Source organism: Leptopilina heterotoma, unplaced genomic scaffold, assembly GCF_015476425.1.
Source record: "Leptopilina heterotoma isolate Lh14 unplaced genomic scaffold, ASM1547642v1 Lhet_100, whole genome shotgun sequence".
Lineage (NCBI taxonomy): Eukaryota > Metazoa > Arthropoda > Insecta > Hymenoptera > Figitidae > Leptopilina > Leptopilina heterotoma.
Window position 1 is genome coordinate 2,712,677 of NW_025110814.1, and position 22,835 is coordinate 2,735,511.

Below are 22,835 nucleotides of genomic sequence, written 5' to 3' on the forward strand. Positions count from 1 at the left end.
ATTTTTACGAATTGCCACTTTTGCGAAAAGTCATTTTTGAGAAATATCATTTTAACGAATTGTCATTTTTATGAATCGTTATTGTTCCGAAATGTCACTTTTGTAGAGCTGTGCAAAATTCGATTCGAACCGAGTTTTGTTCGGTTTTGGAGCGCCGAAATGTCGAATGTCGAAAATTCGACATTTGAATCTCCTATAATCGAATTAGGCTAACATTCGAACTAGGCTAACTCGAATGTCGGTTTTTCGACATTCGAACTGGACTGACTCGAACTAGGCGATTGAAATGTCGAATTTTAGAATTGGACATTTTAGCGTTCCAAAACCGAACAAAACTCGGTTCGGTTCGAATTTTGTAGTAACTCGAATGTCGAATATTAGACATTCGAACTAAGCTAACTCGAATATCGAAAATTCGAATAGTTCGGTTCGAATTATTTTGCACAGCTCTACACTTTTGTGAATCGCTATATTTACGAATTGTCACTTTTGCGGATAGTCATATTTGCGAATTGTCAATTATGCGAACTGCCATTTTTTCGAAATGTCATTTTTGCGAATCTACATTTTTACGAATTGTCACTTTTGAAAAAATGAATTTTCGCAAAAGTGACAATTCGTAAAAGTGACATTTCGTAAAAATGACAATTCGAAAAAATGGCAGTTTTCATAAATGACAATTCGAAAAAATAACTTTTCGCAAAAGTGACAATTCGTAAAAATGTCGATTCACAAAAATGACATTTCATAAAAATGTCGATTCACAAAAATGACATTTCGTAAAAATGTCGATTCACAAAAATGACATTTCGTAAAAATGTCGATTCACAAACACATAGAGTTATTAGAATAGAGTGCGCGAGTTATACCTTTTACCGTGAGAGGCATTCTTAGGCGCATAGAAAGAGACAAAAGCATGAAAGTAGACCCCTTTTCTTACCTTGTTTATTGGCGCATGTGCAAGAATGAAAGTTTTTGGTTAGGTTTTTGTCTAAAAGATCGCATGAAAAATTGTTTTAAATATTATAAATGTTTTATTTTAATTTTAAATCTTCTTTTCGTATGGCTGTCTCCGTCTATGCGCCTAAGAAACATTTTGGTCGCTTGCGCACTCTATTCTAATAACTCTATGCACAAACATGACATTTCGGAACAATAACGATTCGTAAAAATGACAATTTGTTCGGTCAAATGACATTTGGGGAATAATCATGCGCCTCTCAGAAAAACGGTAAATAACAAGCTGCTGCTAAAAAGGGGAAAAAAAGAGAAAAAACACTTTGCTGCTAAACGTCATTTATCAAGAAGGTGGGCATTAGAAAATCGGTAAGTATAGGTACTTTTCAGCTGAAAGTCATTCCCCGCAAAAAAGGGTTTTTTGAAAACTGAAAAGACATTTTGCTGCTAAACGTTTAAGTTAACTGTTAATAATTGTAGAGGTCGAGTCGATCAAGTGAAAGGGGTACGTAAGGTTGGGTAACCACGCGTCGAACTTTTCTGATTGGCTCGTAATATTACCGGGAAACATTACGAGCCAATCAGAAAGTTTTTACGCGTAGTAACTTAAGTCCTTCCTTATAGTATTCTATTTCACAAACATAACCTACATTTCATAACAGTTGAAACAATTCCCAATAAGCATAAATATATATTTACTTTCCGTTTTTCATTCTACATTCTCTTTACATGAAAGAATGTATTATTTTTGTCTTTTTAATTATTGTCATTACCTGTAAAAACGGAAGGGATTTTACTGATAAAGCTCTTGACTGTCTTGACCGGAACACCATTAGCTTCATCCATCATTTTCTCCACTATCGATTCCATCTGAACAATTAATTTCCAATTAATTCTTTCATCGATAACGGAATTTTTAAAAAAGAAGAAAAAAAATGTTTTCATCTATATTTCTTTTTTTTAACCTTCTTATAAACAAGATAATTGGGAGTGTCTTCGGCACAAGTGATTGCCGCATAGCCAGAAGTATACTGAGGTGGATCGCGAGCGATTTCCGGTTCACGTGTACTTTGCTCATTATTATCAGAAGACCTTGCTCCCGGTTGTTCTGAACTGTTTTCTACTCCGTTGCTCTCTGCCGGCTTTCGCCTGCGGCAGGTAGACTTTTCGGTGCTCATGGTTACCATGACCGCGCTAAGAATGGCGCATCATCGCCCACCTGAAAGAACAATATCAAAAATAGACTCTAACGTGTCATATCCGATAAACGTCTATTTTTGGAAGTGAATAGATTACACGAGAATCTAGTTCAAGATCAAATGTATTTTTTTTCTCTCTTTTTACTTCACACAAGTACGTAAAATCAATTATTATCCACTTTTCGTGCAATATTATAAAAATATAATTTCACACATGAAAAAAATCTTCAATTAAAACTTATTAAAATTGTAATAAAAAAACTAAACTTTTAAAATTATTTGAATTATTAACTTTGTTTCTTTAAGAATCCATAAGTGAACTTTGGTATTTGAATCTACATTATGATAAAAGCTTTAGTTTGAAATCTTATGAAATAAGTCGATGTCAAATCCTAGAGACAAAAAAGAATGTTCTTTATACATTAGGGTTGAAAAAAACGTTTTCAAATCATTCCAAATGGGAAAATAAAACATTTTTAATTCACAAATTGAATTTTTCACAGTCTCACGGGATACGAGTGTTAATTATAAAGAGAAAAAAAAGAAGAAACGTGAATTGGTTTTTGAGTAATAAATTGGATCAACAGTTGTGAGGATGTATTCACGTGGATGTCAGCGACGAGAATTTCTGATTCGCAATAGGAGTATAACACGCGGTGTATACAAATTCAATGCGTCACCAATTTTCTTGTGAGAGAGCGAAATGTGATTGCGGATATGGAAAAAGTGAAACAAAAATAAATAAAAAAATCTCCAATTTTCAAATATTAAAAAATGGATTCATTTTTGAAAGTTTAATTGAAAAATAACCGAGATACAGACCTGGATGACCAGAAGAGACAAGGCAAACAGTATTGATTACCGGCCTACAACGATGTTTCCTATATACATATATATAGCTAGACTTTCCAGTCCTCCTACCTATTGACCTACCCACACAATCAAAAAAAGAAAAAAAACACGAACCTTTCCAACTTCTGCTCTTTTCTCTACACTAAAGGATTTCGAACCTACCACCTGATGCGGTGTTACAAGGTCGAACCGCACCGACAAAGGGTTATATTGCCAATTGCAATTTCTTTTCAAAGCCAGTACCGGACGGCACTAGATTTTTATATCTTTGTAGATAGAAAATTGGCTTACCAAAATTTGTGGTCAACTTTGGTTTTTAAACTTTATTGAGTGAAAAAGTGTTTAAAATGAAATTATTCTAGAATACCTACTTCAAACACATCTGCATTGTCTGACATAACCTCTAAATGCTCGTAAATTTCCAATTAGGATTTAAAGGCAAGGGATCGAATTTAAGTGACAGTTCGTGTGGAATACCTTCAACAACACATTGCCTACCATAACCTCTAAGTGCTCGTAAATTTCCAGTTGGAATTTAAAGACAATGGATCGAATTCAGTTTGTGTAGGACTCCTTCATCAGCACAGCCGTATTGTCTAACATAACCTCTAAATAGTCGTAAATTTCCAATTAGAATTTAAGTACAGTGGATTAAATTCAAGTGACAGTTCGTGTAATTAATTAAATTTAGTGATTTGTAGTTTAAACAAGAAAAAACTCATCGCGCGCATCCTCCCTCGGGGCACGGGATTTTGGAAACCTGAAAAGACATTTTCCTGCTAAACGTGATTCCTCAAGAAAGTGAATATTAGAAAATTAGTAAGTATTCTTTTCAGCTGCACATCCCTCCTCGGGGCACGGAAACCACGGTTTTCGGAAACCCGAAAAGACATTTCGCTACTAAACGTAGTTCCTCAAAAAAGTCATCGATAGAGAATTGACAAGCCCTAATATTTTCCTGCTAAACGTCATCCTTCAAAAAATTTGGAGTTAAAAATTGGTAAGTACTTTTTGTTAGTTACACCTTATTCGTCGTAAAACGAGATTTTGGAAACTGAAGAAATTTTGCAGTGCGCATTAGAAAATCGGCAAATTTAACTTCTTAGCTAGATTCCCCGGAAAACGGGTTTTTTAAAAACTGAAAAGACATTTTGTTATGTTAATCGTCATCCTTCAAGAAAGTGGTGGTTACAAAAATCGGTAAGTACTTTTTTTTAGTCTAACGTCATTCCCCGGAAAACGGGATTTTGGAAACCTGAAAAGACATTTTGCTACTAAAGTAGTTCCTTAAGAAAGACGGCGACATAAAATTGGTAAGTACTATAATATGTTGCTACTAAACTTCATTCCCCGGAAAACTGCGTTTTTCAAAACTAAAAAGACATTTTTCCGTTTGTCATTCCGCAAAAAAGTGCGGGCGTTAAAAAATCGGTAAGTGCCATTTGACTTTTAAACCTCATTCTCCGGAAAACAGTTTTTTCTTCAAAACTGAAAAGACACTTTTCCTGCAAAATGTCATTCCGCAATAAAGTGGGCGTTAGAAAATAATCCCCCTAGAGGTGGGCGTTAAAATTTGAAAGAACCTTCTTTCACTGTTTGAAAGTCACTTTATTAATACCAACAAACAACTGAATTTTTCTCTTTTTCAAAAATTACCCATCACAGAATTACAATAATAATTCCCTCTAAAACAGAGTTTCTAAAAAACTATTCTTATTTTCAGATACAGAATTGATTTCTCTCTTTCACATTCTGTATCGAAATTTACGACTGAATTGCGTGCTCTGCTTTTTGATCCGAATAACAATACAGCCCAACTCTTGAACTTTAATATTAATTCCAACGTTAAGTATATACTTTTGTACAAAAAGGCAAAAGTGACTCATTTACGTTTAAAAATAATTCTCTCTCAAAAAAAAAAGTTTTTTAAAAACTCTAAAGTTCCTTTATTTTTCATGTTTAAACGTCATGTTGCGATAAAATGCAGGAGTAAGAATTGCCGTGGAAAGACTTTTTTTAATGTTAAACGTCATCTTATTAACCACCCGAAATGTCTGACATAATCTCTAAATACTCTAACTCTCCAACTGTTGGATTTAACACACGCTGTAATAAACTAAATTCAAGTGAGTTCGTGCAACTATATTATTATGAATATGAAATCCCTGGGAATTCAAGGTTTTCAAGTAGTATATAAATCTTGTGAAAAGGTATGCGAATCAAGTGGCATTAAATTTACCAAAAAGTGGTTTTGAGAATAAAAAATCCTCTTGGTCCAAAAAACATCTTTTCAATTCAATGAAAAATCAAAAATTTGATATAATGTAAAACAAATTTTATAGTTCTAATAGTTAAAAAAAATTCTAATAACTACACTTGGACTTTGCAAATCAATAAAATTAGTTGTAGGCAAAAAATTGTTACTTAAAGGTTTATAGTTCTAATAGTTATAATTATAGTTATAATTTTATAGTTCTAATAGTTAAAAAAAATTCTAATTACTACACTTGGACTTTGCAAATCAATAAAATTAGTTGTAGGCAAAAAATTGTTACTTTAAGGTTTGTATGAATTTGAAAAAGAAGAATTAAAAAAAACTGTTTATTGGAAAAGGGATCGATCGAAAAAGTGTTCGATCATAAAAAAATTGTTTTTACATTCTTATCCCCAACAATTTACTACACGAGCAAAATCTATACAATAACAATATATTCCGAGAAGATAAAGACAAATGAAAAAGTCCTAAATTTTGTTCATTTCGTCACAATTGTTTTCGAAATCTCTTCTCGAAAACTTTTCACTTCCTGTTTTTCATGTCCATATATAGAAAAGAAACTTGACTCCGTTTTCTATATTCTCACTTTCGTGAAACTTTTTAACACAACATTTTCCACACCAAAGAATATTTTATATATAAATATATATATACATAAACTTTATTATATGCCGTATATTTTCTTTAGATTCTTCCTCTACATTTATTCTTTTCCATTATATGTAAAAATATATACACATAGAGACATAAAAAGCAGCAATTGTAAATTGAAAGAGAATATATTGTGTTGAAAAAGACAAAGTTGAGGATAATTATTCCGTTTTATTCTTTCTCTCTCTCGACAAAGGGAGGAAAACGTTTTATGAGAGTGGTGCATAAAATAAGATATGGGTGTATATCTCAAAAAAATATATATCTATATCTGAAGATCGTCCTATAGAATATATAAAACACTTGGGTATTTATTTTCCTCTTTTTCCCTACTCGAACCCTAGGAAAAAAATTTTTTTATTCAAATTTCGAGAGAGAGAGAGAGAGAGAGAGAGAGAGAGAGAGAGAGAGAGAGAGAGAGAGAGAGAGAGAGAGAAGTAGCTTACGCAATTCACAAGAATTGAGAATGTAAATGAATGAGAATTATGTGCAAAAGTTATCTTGTATATATTTTGTGTGAAGATGAAACTTTTCGGAGAATTTTCAGTGAAGAAAGAAAACGAAATTTATACTCTGAATTTGTGTGGTACATGAATATTTTGAAAATGAGTAATATTCTTGAATAATAATCTTAAAAAGAAAATTTTATTCCAGTTACAGACAAGAATCACAGTTTTCTTTTTATCAAAAAAAAATTCAAGTACGCGTGGGAAAAAGTAAATATTTTTTTAAAGTAGACGATAAAAATGTGATGAGGAGAAAAATGTTGCATAAAAAAATTAACATCTCTGGTATATTTAGAATTTTATAATATACCACTTTTGTGAAGAAATAAATGGAAAACAAAACATTGGATGGAAAAGAAGAGAGACATATTTGTATTCTTTTCTATATCATGCTTTTTAAAACATTTGAAGGTTATGTCAAACAATTCGAACTCGAGGCACAACAGATTCGCGAATGTAATAATTCATGATGGGTTAAAAATTATAAAGGATATAGATATACGATCCTAAACATAACCGAAGATTTTTTTAGCCTAAGGTACCTTTCACCGTGGAGGGTCGCATTAAAATTTAATGCGATATTATTTAATAATAAAAAACTTAGTAAAACGGATACAATTTTTTAAATGATTTATGAAAATTTAGAAGGTGCATGAATATAAGAAAAATTGACTCTACAAATATTTATCTGCTAACGTTTGTGGACATTTGAATATTAATTTCCTGATTTTTTAAATATTAGAATTAGAGGACTTGTTAGTTTAAACGTTTGACGTCTCCTTCCTTCGGTTAATTAATTTTCGTGTGAAACACTTGACGACCGAGTTACCCCAACCGCAGTGGTTTGCGCCAATATGACCATCACACCTGAACTGCCCTCAAGCTCAATCAACTCAAGTTGAAATATATTTTTAAAATCTAATTGAATTTTACAGTTTATCGATTTTTCAATAAGCCGTGATAACCCATCATCACTGAAAGTGGCGGAACTTCAGTTTTATAATTGCCAATATTAATACTCATCTTGAAAAAGAAAAAAAGTATATATATAGTAACGCTGCATTTTATTACCTATGTTAATTAACATAACCAACGATTTCATTATATTTAATATTCGAAATTATTCAATCGTTTTTAGTTTACTTCTTCATGAACAATTCGAGGAGGAGATTTTTGGAGACTGGCAAAAGTGAATCATCGCGATGTATGGTAAATCAGTTTGCTACTGTACCGACGACTGAGTGGCAAATATCGACCAAGGATTATATTAAGTCCGGAAAAACTCCCTAGGACCATCAGCCATTTAAGCAGGGTTCGCACGTAATATACGTCAAGGTAATATACGTAGTTTTCTACACGTATATTACTACGTATATTACGTCTTGAATTTTTTACGAAAATAGATGTATATTACGTTTTGTCGATATTACTACGGCGCATGCGTAGAACGGGTAAAACGTGCATAACATAACCTCAAATATTTGTAATTCAATAACCACATTGTTAATAATAACCACAAATTGTTTATTATTAATCATCTGCCTGCGAAGATGAATGTTTTGACTGCAAATTTTCTGCATTGAACGCATTTTTGTCACCCTTTTTTACAGACATTTCTAAAACAATTGACAGACTATCAGAAAACTAATGCTATTTACGTATAATTATTGTATAAAAACCAACATTTAAATTAAAAAAACGTGATATAATTTTATCGCTTAATTATGCAAAGTTTAATAATTAGGGAAAATTATAAGGTATATGTTTTTAAAGGTTATGTTATGAGTGAACATCCTTACAAAAAAATTAATACGTTAATATTGATATTTGCGGAGTTTATCCTACTGCATTATATAATATTGTAACAAAATTTTTTTTTCTCTGCCGTCCAGATAAATATAAACTATTTTGAAGAAAAATTTATACACATCTTGCGCGCGCCATATTGAAAACGTAATATACTGAATATTTTACTCTTTTTGACGTATATTACGTCGAAAACGTAATATACGTCAAAAACTCTCAAGTTACGCGTAACTTCCGAACCCTGCATTTAAGTCATTGTCGTGTTCTACCCGTGCAGTTAATTCTCATTTTGTGTTAAATAAATCCAAGTAAACGTTTTTACTGATTCTTAGTCAAAAACTAAAAATTGGAAGTGGAAAGTTCATTTGTTAAGAATACTATTTCAATATACTAAAAAAAAAGGTTTTTAAACTAAAAAGTTTACTAAAATGAATTTAGTATCCTTAACAAATAAATTAGTACTCTTCTCTACCAATTAATTTTCTAATATAAATTAATAGTTTTTGACTACGAATTAGTCAAAATGCTTAGTGCTTCATTTAATACCCCATTCAGTCCAATTTCATTATTCATAAGTGACTATAATTCAGATTTAAAAGGCAATCCGTCACGGAATAAAATATATAATAATAATCATTTTACCCTGCATTATAAATTGCTCATCTCTCATTGAATACGATTGTAAAAATAAAGTGCCAAAATTCATTTGACTTCAGATATTAAACTAAAACTGAATGACGAGTTATACCCAAATTCGACACTTACTTTTTACAGTGTACTACACAGAAAAAAATTCCCCGGAAACCGGGGTTTTGAAAAACTGAAAAGTCATTTTTGCTACTAAAAGTAGTTCCTCAAAAAAGTCGGCGATAGAAAATTGGTAGGTACTAATATTATCCTAATCATTTTACAATAAATTATAAATTACTCGTCTCTCATTGAATATGATTGTAAAAAGAAAGTGTCAAATTTGAGTTTAGGTATTAAAAAAGAACAGAATGACGATTTAATACCCAAATTCAACTTCAAATTGACACTTACTTTTTACAGTGTAGTACACAGAATAACGAATAAAAAACTTTTACTACTTTGACACTAAAACACAAACTGTCTGGAATTTCTACTCATTCCTACAATATCAAAAAAATTTATTCTGGAAATTTATTTCTAAAGTAAGCTTTACTATTTCCGACTAAGTATCATTTTATATTTTAAATGAAGAGGTAAATATTACAATTTTTCTCTTATATTACAATTGAATGAAAAAAAGTCACGGTCCTATCTTTTTCGGGGGGAGGGATCATATTATTGTTTCTGTGTCAATGAGAAAGTAGAAGACTACACTTGAGTGAGAAAGAAGCATGTAACAGGTGTAAACAAATGAGGTAGAACTGAGCTCAGCATTACCTGTCGCAACGTCGAGTACCCTCGGCTTATCTTCAACACGAAATCATGACGTTCTTTACGTGCCGAGTACTTGAATTTTAAAAATAGCTTCGCGCATGGGTAAAATGATTATTAATACATGCCCTTAAAAAAAAGTATTATCTTAATTGCCCTATGCACATAGGTCCCCTACACCCCACCTCCCCTCTCGAAGAATAGGAAATTACATCGAAAATGAAAATCTGAAAATTATCGCTCATAATTTTTTTTGCTCTTTCATTTACATTAAATTTTTCGAACCCTTTTTTTTTAAATTTTTACTTAAAGTAGAAAATTTTAAATATTTTTATCATAAAAATGTAATAGAGAAAATTTTAAATGTTCTAAATACTTAAGCGGAACATTTATTATTGAAACTATTTTATCTTCCATTTTATTTTATTTCACTTTTTCTCACTGAAAAAAAGATAATTCATTCCCTTTTCTTTTATCGTCATTTTTAATTTCTCATCTACTTCTATATATAAAGTAATCCACCCGCGAATTTAATGAGAATATAATTAATTCCATCCACAAAGCCTCGGGTATATTTTTTCCATTTTGAATGCTCTCCAATTTAACAAAAAAAAAGAAAGAAAAAAAGCGAGTTTCAAGTATATATCGATGAATTTTTATATTTTACAACAGAGACAGAGAGAGTGAAAGAAAGAGAATAAAATGCAAAACAGCTCTTAATTAATTCCCTTTCTCTTGATTTTCTAATCAAGAAATAATTCATTAAAAAAAGAACAAAATAATTGCTTGCAAATCAATTTTTTGTTTTGTATTCTAATTTAAACGCTGTACAATCAATAGTCATTTAGTTATCGATCAAAAAAAGACCGTATTAGTAATTTTTAGCAATATTTTATAATTTTATAATTATTAATTAATAATAAATAATAATTCTGATTAGTTCATTAAAATAATTAATAAAATTTGCATTGTAAGTTCAAATAAATTTATTTAATATTTTTCATTTTCAACGTTGAGATTTATAATCGGCAAAATATTTAAGAATCAACAAGTGGTTATCAATATGATTTAATATATATATTTGATGCACATTTTTTTGAAGGATAAAAAGCAAAGTATATATATGTATATAAATATATGTATACTATATATTCAAGTCTCTAAAGTTTGAGTTTGCAATTAATCAAAAGTTATCGCCACCGGGTCACGATAAGACGATTATAAAGTGTTCTTACATAAAATTTGTTTTATGAGTCTCTATAATACCTGTATAAGGTAACATGATTTTATGTGAACTGAACATGTAAGAAATTATTTTAAAAAATTTAATTTAAAAAAAATTCAATAATTATTTCAAATATTTCACGTCTCTTGTTGCATTCTCTACATCAAAGGAATAATTTTCCCCGAATTTGCTTTACTATTATTTAACATATTTACATTGTAAATTCTGCGAATTTGGTGAATTTCCATTTTTTATATTTAACATTACTTTTATTTAGTAAATAAAATAATACAGGGTTGCCACAAAAATTTAATTTTGTTTTTTTATTACTTTTCCCTGATTTCCATATAAAATTTTGACTTTTTTCCTAATGAAAATTCTGATTTATACTTTAAAAATGATTAGAGTCGAAGACTCGGAGTGATCAATTTCTTCATGTTTTACAATAATTAAACATGACCTAGCGATAAAATCATTATTTTACATTATGAAGAATATGTTATTGTACATGAATAATAAAGAGACACGTATTTTTTTATTCTTTAAAAAAGATAAATTTAACGAAGTTATGCACATTTGAACTTTGAGTGGTAAAACTCGAATGAACAGTGAAAAAAAATTGTCTTGCTTGTCATTTTTTTTCTTTTGAGTATAATTTAATTTTCCTTTTTGGGTCTTGTAAATGGTCTTGTCCTCTTCAAAATCCAGTTTGAAAATTGAAAAATATTTAAAATCATAAAAATAGGGGATGATTTTCTGAAAATAAATAAGATCAATTTTCTCAAAAACACCACCTTTTTTTCTTATCAAATTTTTACTACAAGTTTTTCAAATAATTATGAACATTTCCTATGAATTTCAAACGGGCTAAACCATTCTGGCAATCAGGAGAATTTTTTTTTTAAATATTTATTTTTACAAATTTTTAAATTGTTAACGTTCACGTCAACAATATTATAACGATTGATTTGTTTTTAAAATTCAAGTTAACAATTTGAAAATTTGCTAAAATAAATATTTCAAAAAAAAATTTTCCTGATTGCCAGAATGGTTTAGCCCGTTTGAAATTCATAGGAAATGTTCATAATTATTTGAAGAACTTGTAGTAAAAATTTGATAAGAAAAAAAGGTGGTGTTTTTGAGAAAATTGATCTTATTTATTTTCAGAAAATCATCCCCTATTTTTATAATTTTAAATATTTTTTCAAATTTCAAACTGGATTTTGAAGAGGACAAGACCATTTGCAAGACCCAAGAAAGAAAATTAAATTATACTCAAAAGAAAAAAAATGACAAGCAAAACAATTTTTTTTTACTGTTCATTCAAGTTTTACCACTCAAAGTTCAAATAATATGCGTATAAACTTCGTTAAATTTATCTTTTTTGAAGAATAAAAAAATACGTGTCTCTTTATTTTTCATGTACAATAACATATTTTAGCGACAGCTAAATCTATAACTTGAAGTTAGTCGACCTGCCTGATTTGAAATGGATTCAGTCTGGAGATGATTTTTATTTCGAAAAATTTCAGTCTCAACTCCAATGACCGTCAACTATCCCTAAATTTTTTACAGTGTACTACAAAATTATTAGTTAAAAATATGAAAAATTCAAACTTTCAAAGCTTTTAATTTGAAACCTTTTCAGAATTCAATTATTTTTAACAATTTACATTAAAATACTTTTGATATTCAATTTTTATATAAAATTTTAACAGGAATTCATTTATAAATCAATTTTTATTAGAAAATTCTACTAGAATTCAATTATTTAAAAACAAAAATTAATAACTTATTATATAATTGAATATTTCTTAAAATTTAATTCTCATAGAGCATTTTATTAACAAATTTTTAAATAATTGCATTCTTATGATGAATTTTAATAAAATTTTTAAGAATAATTTATAATTACATTTTTCGAGGAATTCGATTAAAATTCTATTATATAAAAATAATTGAAATTCTGCGATGAGTTTTATTATTTAAGAAAATAATTGAATTCCTAAAAAGAATTTTATTTTTTTATGGAAATAATGGAATCCCTGCAAAAAATTTTATTAATTATGTTTATGAAAAATTTGTAAATTTATTTATTTATTTAATATATGTAAACGGGACATGCCCTAAATGATTGAATTCCTTTGAAATTTTTATTATTTACTAAAATAATTGAATTATTACGAAGAAATTTATAAAAAATTTGTAAATAAAAAATAAATAAATTGAATTCCAATAAAATTAAATTCCTATAGAAACTTTCCGTTAAATAATAATTGGATTCTTTCTGAAAATTTTATTAAAATAGTAGATATATTGAAAATCATTGAATTGAGGAAAAGTTTTAAAAATAATTGAATTTCGGAGGAGAATTTTATTATTGATAAAGATAATTGAAATATTAACGAGAATTTCTTTTCAATTTTTAATCATAATTGAATTTCCACGAAGAATTTTATTACTTTTAAAAATAATTGAATTTCGGCAGTCAATTGTAACTTCTCCAAAATTCAATTTTTTTATTGTTTTTAACTAAAATTCTTTTATAAATCCATTATTTTTAATAATTAATTAAAAATATATATATATATACATATTAAAATATATATTAAAAAATTTAACTAGATAATTTCAGAAGAATTTAAATCATTAAAATTTTTCGAAATCTAAGTTCTTTAAATTTTTTAATTAAATTCATTCAAAATTGAAATTTTCTAAAATTTTAAATTAAAAGCTTTTGAAGTTCATCTATTTTTGAAAATTGTAAACTGAACTCTTTTAAAATTCAATTAATTCTGAAATATTGAAGTAACAAGTTGTAAATCCAGATGTTCATTACATGAACATTTTGCTTCCTCTTTACGATCAGCAAAAAAAAATTTGCTTCCTCGTCGAGGAAGCATTTAACGATAAATATATTTAATTTTTAAATAAATTTAACATTTATAAAATAAAGTTCATTCGTCTTAATAGAAAGAATAAAACTTTCTTATACAGTAATATAAATCTAAATAAATAAAAAAATTTTTAGTAAAAAAGTGAATAAGATTTTTGATTTATTTTTCAATAAATATTAAATAATGCAAAAAAATAAAAATTTCCGTTGTCTGAGATCGAGAAGTCATTTCCCGTAGTATTCCCAAAAATCATGTTTTTCGCTGTTTTTGTAAATCTCTACCGAGTAAATCCGACGTGCTAGAGACTTGTCATAAGAGTCAAATTAAAACATGAACCCTGTACTTTAAGAAATATAGCGATATTGCTAACAACAAACTAAATTAGCCGTCAAAAATGATTTTTTTAACAGTTGTCAAGTATAAAAATTGACTGACACTGTACGTAAATAAAACTATTTGAAAAATGATTAAATTAGCTTAAAATTTGTTACTCAGGGGTCTTTGGGGTCGCTGATTACGAATATGTTGTCAGATTATTAAAATTCAAAATATCGGATCCAATATGGCGAACTTATTTTTCAAAATTGATCAAATTCACTTGAAACTTGTTACTCAGGGGTTTTTGGGGTCGTTGATTATGAATCCAACTACAGATTTTTTATTTTGACATCATATTTGTAAGCAACGACCCCGAAAACCCCAAAGCAATAAATTCTAAGCGAATCCAATCATTTTTTAAAATAGTTGTATTTACGGACTGTGTCAGTCAATTTTTATGATTTCCCACTGTTAAAAAAATCATTTTTGACGGCTGATTTAGTTTGTTGTCAGCAATATCGCTTTATTTTCTTAAAGTACAGGGTTCAGGCTTTAATTTGACTCCTGTGACAAGTGAAGTCTCTAGCACGTCGGATTTACCCGATAGAAATTTACAAAAACAGCGAAAAACATGATTTTTGGGAATTTACCCCCACTTTTCTCAAAATTCTGACGTGATGGGAGGTTTTCGTTGCCAGATTCGGATTCAGCGCACCAAATACTGCGGGAAATGACTTCTCGATCTCAGACAACGGAAATTTTTATTTTTTTGCAGGCTTGTGTAATTACATTTTATTGTACAGCAACATGATTTTTAAGAAAAAATGAATTTTTATTAAATGTGCAAATTTTTTGTCTATAATTGGTTTTAATTCTATAAATTTAAATACAATATATATACTTTATATATGAGAGATTCTTCTGAAAGTGCCACTTCTGAAATTCGATTTTTCAACTTATTTTTTTTTTAATTATATGGTTTTTTTATTGAACTGTTACTTTATTTCATACTCAAGAGTATAAGAATTCAAGTTGCGCAAAATTAATTGTTGAAAATATTAAAGTTTTTTTTCTTTAAAGAAGATTGACTTTGTTGCTCAAATTGATTACTTTTATTTGTTTCGTGATTTTTTTTATTAAATATACACACTAATATAATTGATAATAAAATTACACTGTTTAAAAAAATAATAATTTGCATATTTTAATACTAAATATATTCAGTTTGATTAAAATATAAATCTAATATAGTTGATGGTTATTTAGGTTAATATTTTCAAATCAATGCAGGTAAATACTAAAAACAAAAGAAAAACTCGCACATTTCAAGGAAAAGGCTTCGGAAATGAAAAATAAATTTTTTTTCACATTTTTTCACATTAGGGCAGCATTAAAATATATATTTGAGTAAAATGTACAAAGTTCACACCGTAATTCTATATATTATCATCAAAAATATTTCGTCAAAGTTACTCGTATACTCAATTATTTAATAAAAAGCAAAGCTTCGGAGATGAAATTAAATTTTTACTCGGGCCAATACAGTACCGGCCAAAATTGTCAGTCCACACATTTTTGAAGGAATGAAAAAAATTTTTTAACATAAAATGTATAAAAACTCAAATTTTTTTGGTTTATATTTTGAAAGACGATAAAATTTTGAAAAGAATAAGACCTCACAGAAGTCATTTGGCAAATATTTTTTCAAGATATTCTTAAAAAATCGTCATTTTCAATGTTTTACAAAAATTTAAATAACTTCTAAAATAATGAACGCTTTTTAATAATCTTAGGCTTATTTTAAAGGTCATTTTCTACAGAATAAGAATTACTTATAGGCATTAACCTGTAATTTTTTTCTTGGAATAAGCATGACGTCAAAGTTGGACAAAAAAATTAGAAAAATTTGAAATAAATTTTTTGTACTAAAAACTATTCTAGAACATATATAAAACATGATATGGTGTAGATTCTTCAAGAAAATTTAATAAAAAAAATATGTTTGAATTTCAAAAATTATTTTTCTTTTAATAATATTGTTTCAAATTTTTTGAATTTTTTTGTCCAACTTTGACGGCATGCTTATTCCAAGTAAAAAATTACAGGTAAATGCCTATAAGTAATTCTTATTCCGTAGAAAATGACCTTTAAAATAAGCCTAAGATTATTAAAAAGCGTTCATTATTTTAGAAGTTATTCAAATTTTTGTGAAACATTGAAAATGACGATTTTTAAGAATATCTTCTACAAATTTTGGCCAAATGACTTCTGTAAGGTCTTATTCTCTTCAAAATTTGATCGTCTTTTAAAATATAAACCAAAAAAAAATTTAGTTTTCATGAATTTTATGTTAACAAATTTTTTTCATTCCTTTAAAAATGGGTGGACTGACAATTTCGGACGGTACTGTAAGTAAAATTTGATTATTCATAAAAGCAATAATTCCCCTCCTTTTCACAAATAATAATATATAGGCAAATTAAACGTCAGACACTCAACTTTATTTTAGTGTGCATTAAAATTTTGTTTAGAATAGTTTTAATGTATAAAAATATCATTAATCATGGTGAGGTAATTTTAACCTAAAACTGAAGACAAAGTTTTAACATTTCTATCATATATAAAACGGAGGTCTAAAAATTTTTAAAAAGCACATAATGATAGAAAAAACATTTTACTTTCTGACACTATTTTTTAACAAATTTTAAGAGTTTGAAAAAACGCATCAAAATTTAATTTTCTTATAGAAAACCTATTGGAGACATGCTAAAAAGGCTTCGGAGATGAAATTATTTTAGCTATTGCATTAATTCAGTAGAATAAAATTGTTTAATTTTTTCTTTTTAATGATAAGTAAGTGCTAAATTTTTACTATGAAAATGGTTAACAATTATTAGAGAGTAGATTTTATAAAATTAGTCGAGAAATTAAAAATGTCACAAAATGTCAATTTTAGAAAAATCACCCATATACCAATCGATCCGTCTTGGTGCAAAGAATAAGATTTTAGAAATAAATAATTTTTTGATAAAAATGCGAATTTTTCAGCTTTAATTGTGATTATCTCTATAAATTCTCATACAATTTATACTTTGTATAGACCAATCGATTCGTCTTGATGCAAAGAATAAGATTTTATTATATATTAACTTCAATAACCAATTAATTTGATCTTTATTATAAAAGAATATTTGCGCAAATAAGATTGATTAATAAGCATAGACAAAGAATATTGATCTTAAAGAATAAAAGGTTGTGTGCAAAATCATGGGTCGACGCTTGTTGGTGCAATTCTAATTTTCCTGAATTCCCTGACTTTCTTGACCTGTGGCAACCCTGTAATATTAATAAATAAATAGTAATATTGTTTATTATGCAATATAATTAATTTATAATTATTAAAATATAATATTATATTATAATAAATAATATTAATAAATAATTTTAATAATTACTTTCACTTAACATTACTTTCATTTTTTATTTACTTTTTCTCTAATATTTTTTTTTTCATTTTAGATGCACTTTCCTGTGATGAAGCGAAGTCTAAGTCAAGTGACAAATTGTGGAACTAATTAAATCACTGATGGGCCTTCAAGTGTAACGCTAGTGAACAGAAAATCAAAATTGCCCCAAGTTTGTGGCGATACTTTCATAACTCTCAATTTCCTGGCGGTTTTGAGAGAAATGCGTGTACCTCAAAAGGAAAATCATTTAATTAGAGCTAAAAAGTCATTTTAACCTTTTTGACTGCTGAAGGTAAATAGTTCAGTCCGAATTTTCTGCTCCTCGTCATAACCTCCAAACGCCCAAGTATATAAATATTCATATTTCGATATCGGAAAAAATTGGTTAAAAAGCGAGACAAACTTTTCCAATTCGGCAGAATCGAGAATTTGGCGAAACTGTGTTACATGGATTCTAATAAATTCTCAATGAGGTACACGTATGTTCCTACAAAACCGGAACAAAATATAATTGGAAAAACTGAAAAGACAATATTTCTTCAGTGCAAATCTTTTAGACATAACCCCAAAAGTCCTAATAAAAATAAAAAATTAGCACTTATATTTTTTTATTTTTTATAATTTTTCACTACTTTTACTTCCTAATGTATTCATATTTACTGTATTTTTTATTTTTCACTAATAATCGCATATTTTTTGGTAAACAATTTTTATCTGACAAATTCAAATCAAAACTAGCGTTTTTCATGTATTTTCCGAATTTTTTTTTATTTAATCAAACCTGACACTTTAATTTCTGTGTCAGGTGACCCGAAAAAATTGAGATGTCCCAAGAACTTTTGTTACCCGATATATATAAATACACACCCACATAATAAACGTTTAACATTCTCCTGCGTGTTTTCAGACCTTACCTATACCAAAAAAAAGAAAATTATAATTTCAAGTCACGCAAAACCGAAATTTATGGTGTCACACGTATGTGTATTTTATATATACATACATATTTAATATATCTGTAACACTCACCCCTCGTCAAAAAAAAAAAAAAAAAATAGAATGGGGGAGAGAAAAAATCACGCATCTCCATAAATCTTTTTAACTTACATAATGTTTATAATAGGGGGTCCAAAAATAAAATGTCATCAACATTATTTTCTCAATAATAGAAAACCAATTTTCAATCTCAGTATATGTCATTCAATTTAATGTACTACGATAATTCGGAAAAATCAATCATGTAAAATGTAAAAGTGATGATAAAAAAAAATTCACCACTTTTCATAAATCTTCAAAGAGAAAATATTTTGGTAAACAAATATTTTTTTTTCGTTAAAATTTCTAGTCGTTTTATTTCAAAAACTTTTAGTTTAAATATTTTCGTGTTAAAACAAAAGTTTAAAAGTCGTTTTTTAAATTATAAACATTCAATTAAAAAATTTTTTTTTATTCTTTACAATAAAAATTAGAAATCAAATTTTAATTATATAATTAAATAAATTATTGTTATTATATTGTGTTTGTAATTAAGCATTTAAATTTTTTTTCCACTTCCTTATTTGTTTAATAACATTTACAATTATTTTCAATTTAAAAATTTAACAATATAAATAAAATAAATGAATAAAAATAATATAAATAATAATTTAAAAAACTTACTATCAATTTAATTTATTAAAAAATTTTTTTTATTTACATAAATTTTAATTCAATTTATTATTATTTTTTCAATTCAAACGAACTTTGATTAAATTTATTTTTAGTTTTTTAAAATATAAATTTTTAATGGAATCTATTTGCACGTTTTTTTAAATATAAATAAATAATAATAATTTGAAAGCTGTTAATTTAATTTACTTAAAAAAAAATTATTTATTTCTTTATAAAAGGAACGAGTTCTTTCGTTATGATTTTTTTAATTTAAACGAATTTTGATTAAATCTATTTTTAGTTTTTTTGAACAGAAATAAATTTTAATTGAATATGTTTTTACTTTTTTTAAATATAAATAAATAATAATAATAATAATCTAAAAGCTATTAATTTAATTTATTTGAAATTTTTTAACTTACTTAAATTTTAATTCAATTATTGTAATATTTTTTAAATTTAAATGAATTTCGACTAAAACTAATATTAATTTTTTTGTATACAAATAAAATTTACTCGAATCTATTTTTACTTATTTTTAACTATAAATAAACTACAATTAAATCTATTTTTAGTATTTTTACTTCTTTGTAATATAAATAAATTATAGTAAAATTTATCGAAATGAAATTTATTGAAATTAAATTTATTATTTATTAAAATTTATTAAAATTAACAAATAAATTAAAAATTTTTTATTTATTTTCAAATTATTTAAAATTATTCGATTTATAAATTTTTTAGTTGAGTACAATATTCAAATTTTATTTCAGTTCTATTTTCTATTCTGAATTCTTTTAAAACTCCCTTTTAAAATCAATATTCAAATTAAAATTTGCAAATGACAATTGAAAGTATAATTTCAAAAAAAAAAAAATTTTGTACTTACAGAAGTAATTTATCAATAAAATTTACATCTGAGAACAAAATAAAAATTCAGAACAATTGAAAATTGAAATTTTTTTAAAAAAGAATACTCTTAAAATTTTTGTTTAAAACCAAAGGTTTCAAAATATGTAAAATATTCAAAATGTGGTAAAAACTTTTTTTTAATTAAAAAAAAATGAATAATTGTAAATAAATAGAATTTTTGAGTAAACTTACAAGTAGAAAAATTGTAGCAACTGGTGTATATTTATTTTTTCTACGAATAATAATAGTTTTTACACATTTTTGTCACTCACTTTTTCGTCTTGAATTTCAGCGAATCATCGCAAAATGAAAATATTCCACAAATTGAACATTTTTCCCATAAAAGGGAAATTTAGTGATTTTATGGGGTGGGAGGAGGTAATTTGACAAATTTTATCTCACGTCTTGATGGAGGGATTTTGTTTATTTTGGAAAAAAAGAAAAAAAAACCCCGAAGGGAAAAATGTTGGGAGCTTTTTTTCTAAAAAAAAAGACTCCAAAAAAGCACGATATTCACCGTAGACGGCAAAGAACGCGACTGCGTGCTTTTCGTGCTTTCAGCTTTCTTTAACCCGCCTGGTGAAAGCAATATATAGACTTGTTCTGTGCAGGCTTTGAGGGTGACAAAACAGGGACGGAACCATTTAGGGCGGATAACAACCCCCTTGCTGTTTTCCAAAACAATCCACTTATAGAATTATCCCATTCAATTTTCCGCCTCCTATATCTCTTTCATTCTCAAAACAAGTGGAGATTTTCATCTTTTTTCTTTTCTTTTCCTCTCCTTCTTATTTCTTTAAATCTTCTTTTTTCATTTGTTTTTTTTTATTTTTTTTCTAGGGGGAAAGTTTCTTATTATTTGATTTATTGGAATTAGGAAAATTTTTCTTTTTTTCTTACCTCATTTTTGATAAATGGATTTTCCGAGAAAAAAAATTTCAAAAAATATTGAGTGGAAAAAAATTAATTAAAATTTTGACTTTAAATAAATAAACAAAAAAATATATAAATATTGAATGGAAAAAAATTTATCAATTAAAATTTGACTTTAAATAAATAAACTAAAAAAAAATAAAAATATTAATAAAAATTCGATTTTAAATAAATAAAAAATAGCAAGAAAAGAAAAGCAAATAATTGACAAAAAAAAGAATAGCGAAAAAAATGAAGGCAAAAATAATTAAATGTTGAAACCATAATAAATAAATCGCGAAAATATAAAATGAAAAAATTTGAAATATAAAAATCGAATGACAAAATTTACACCGGAAAAATAGGAAAAAAAATTGTAGAAATAATTTTTCTTTTTTTTCGATAATAATTGTACCTAATAATTGACAAAAAATATCGTCAACTATAAAATTGAATACACAATAAACAAACAAAAACAAATAAATAACAAAACAAAGTAAAAAAGAAAAATAAATAAGAGTAAAGATGTAATGAAAAAAAAATTTTAAATAAAAAAATAGAGTAAAATAGGTAAATAAATGAAAATAAATAAAAAATAAAAAAACAAATAAAAAAGTAAATGAAAATAAACAAATAAATAGAAATTTAACAGGAAAAACATCTTTGTGAATAAATATAACAAAAAAATAATAAAAAATTAAAATTCACTTTTCCATGAAGAAAATTTGATCTTCATCGAAAGAAATCTCATTTCTCTTTTAAATCAAAGAATAATAACTTTCTTTTGTAATAAATTCTAAGGGGTCATCGATTTATTTTAGTCTCCTTTAATATTTAAGGGTCAATCAGTCTGGAATTCGATTTTTATAGCTGTTAAATATTCATTTGACAGAAGCAAATTATTTGCAGATACAAGTGCAGGAAGCCTACAATAATTCTTGATATTTCCATTTAAAAAAAAGATAAGAAAAAACAAAAACATTTCCTATTCGAATTTTTTTTTAACATTTTTTTTTCTAGAAAACTTAAGAATATGATTTTTATTATAAATTATAAAGAAAAAATAATTTTTTAATAATTTTAAATTTAATTTTAAACTTTAAAATATTTACTTAAAAATCATCGATCAATTTCAATTTTCATAGATTCAGCTTTCCAATTTTCGATTTTTTTAGTTTTTGATTTCAAAATTTTCAAAATTCAATTTTCGAAACTAGTTTCTTCTCATTTTTAAAAAATTTAAATTTAAATTTAAAAAAATCTTTTAAAAATTTCAATTTTCAATTTTAATTTCTTTAAACTTCAATTTGTAAATTATAAAACGAAAATATAATTTTTATTAGGAAAAAAAGTCAATTTTTCGGTAATTTTAAACATTATAAAATATTTATTTTAACTTTAGTGTTAAATTTCAATTGTCAAAATTCCAACTTTTAAATTTCGATTCTTTAATATTTTTTATTTCAAATTTTCAATTTTAATTTTCAAAACTTTAATATTTTAATTTTCAATTTTCAAATTCCGATTTTCAAATTTTCTTCCAATTTTTAAAATTTGAATTTTCAAAGAAGTAAATTTTCAATTTTAATTTTCATAACTTCAATATGTTAATTTCAATTTTTTAATTTTTTAATTTTTAAAATTTTATTTTGCATTTTAAATTATCAATTTTTTAAATTCAAATTTTCGAATCATTAGATTTTTAAATTCAAATTTTTTTTTTTAAAACTTCAAATAATTTAATTTTTTAATTTTCCAAATTCCAATTTCCGACACATTAGATTTTTAGTTTCAAATTTTCATTTTC

At 26.4% G+C, this 22,835-nt stretch overlaps 1 protein-coding gene across 4 annotated transcripts in view; it reads right to left on the minus strand.

Moving 5' to 3' along the window:
• Positions 1-22,835, minus strand: part of LOC122498828 (regulator of G-protein signaling 7) — a 71,093-nt gene that overhangs the window by 47,651 nt on the left and 607 nt on the right. For 2 of the 4 annotated variants that reach the window (XM_043606777.1, XM_043606804.1), the window contains exons 2-3: positions 1,923-2,176; positions 1,731-1,827 (exon numbers count right to left, since the gene is read on the minus strand). In XM_043606777.1, the coding sequence (XP_043462712.1) occupies positions 1,731-1,827; positions 1,923-2,144 (319 nt within the window). In that variant the 5' untranslated portion in view covers positions 2,145-2,176. Of the gene's footprint in view, positions 1-1,730; positions 1,828-1,922; positions 2,177-20,308; positions 20,845-22,835 lie in introns of those variants that run through there. The other 2 variants (XM_043606796.1, XM_043606787.1) reach the window with 2 other exon arrangements.